A 1,290-nucleotide genomic window follows, 5' to 3' on the forward strand; every position below is an offset into this window, starting at 1 on the left:
TGACCCCAGCACAGGGAAGACCGTGCCCACAGCACCCACGGGGGAAGCACCCAAAAAGCGTCAGGCGGAGGGACTCACGAGGACATCGAAGCTGTCGCGGTAGAGCTGGCGGTCGCAGCGCAGGCAGTCGCCCCGGCAGTCGCCCCGCGCCCGGGCAAAGAGGCAGAGCAACAGCAGGTCCCAGAGCACGGCCCTCATGGCGGCACCGGCAGCGGCTGCGGAGACACAGAAACCCCTCAAAACCGGCACCGAAATGTGCCCGGTCTCAGCTCGCCTTCCCTCGCCTCCTCCTAAAATGCGTGTGTTCCCAGTCCCCATGCCAAAATTATCCTTTCGGGAAAGGAGCCCGTCCCTGGAACAGATCCGCCGTGTCCCAGCTTAATTTTTTCCATGGCATGAGTCCCAGCCGGGGCTTATTTTAGCAGGTGGACGTGGCGGGGCAGCACGTCCCCAGCTGTCCCCTGAGCAGGACGCTCCTTATCCGAGCATCACCGAAGCTGGGCGAGGATGTCCTGCTCCGGTTTCCCCTCCCAGGCTGTTTTTGGGGTGTTGCCACCCCTGTCCCTATCTCAGGAGTGTTCACTCATCGCTGCTGGCAGGGATTGTTGGGATCAAAGCCAATTCCCAAAGAAAGCCCCGTGTCCTGTTCAGCTTTGGTGGCACGCGATGGTTAAGTGACATGACCAAGGCCATGTGCTTCCTGGAGATTTATCCCAGTGCATCCCCATGGCCATCAGCAAACAGGAGAGGATTGGTCCTTCTGAAGCCTCCCCTATCGCCCTCATCCCATCAGGAAAAGGGATCTAATATCCCCATGGTCCTGAGGAGTGGGTGCAAGTTTATGGGGACAAGATGGAGATGATGAAGAGGAGCAGGATGGGGACATCAAGGTTGGTGCAACCCTTAGTGGCACCGAGGTCACTCCGTGCCAGAAACCCCCGTACTGGGGTGCTTGGAGGTGAGAAAGACCTCAGTCATGGTGGATTTGCTGCTTTTGGGGGAGTTTGAGCACTGGGCAAGGGGTCCCCAATTATTTCCCAAGATGGGGGGACACCCTCATTTCTTGCAACGGAGGCAGAGCATCCACTGGAGTCTCCAACCAGCGTCAGGGTCACCTTTTGTTCCCACCAGCCGGGAGCTGATAAGGAGCAGGAATTAAGGCTTAATCTTCGTCGAGACTCATTAAAACTGGCTGGCGGCGTGAGTCAGAGCTGTGGCAGAAACCTCCCAGGGGAGGGCAAACCCCCCCAAAAAATCACTCAGCCCCAAAACGGGGTACGGCGGAGCCAG

At 58.4% G+C, this 1,290-nt stretch overlaps 1 protein-coding gene across 1 annotated transcript in view; it reads right to left on the bottom strand.

Moving 5' to 3' along the window:
- Positions 1-198, bottom strand: part of PNOC (prepronociceptin) — a gene marked incomplete at its 3' end in the record, with an annotated part of 3,785 nt that extends 3,587 nt beyond the window's left edge. Inside the window, exon 1 of the mRNA XM_010191613.1 lies at positions 79-198. Within this exon, the coding sequence (XP_010189915.1) occupies positions 79-198 (120 nt within the window). The remainder of the gene's footprint in view (positions 1-78) is intronic.
- Between the last annotated feature and the right edge of the window lie 1,092 nt (positions 199-1,290).

Source organism: Mesitornis unicolor, unplaced genomic scaffold (assembly GCF_000695765.1).
Source record: "Mesitornis unicolor isolate BGI_N332 unplaced genomic scaffold, ASM69576v1 scaffold41569, whole genome shotgun sequence".
NCBI classification, from domain to species: domain Eukaryota; kingdom Metazoa; phylum Chordata; class Aves; order Mesitornithiformes; family Mesitornithidae; genus Mesitornis; species Mesitornis unicolor.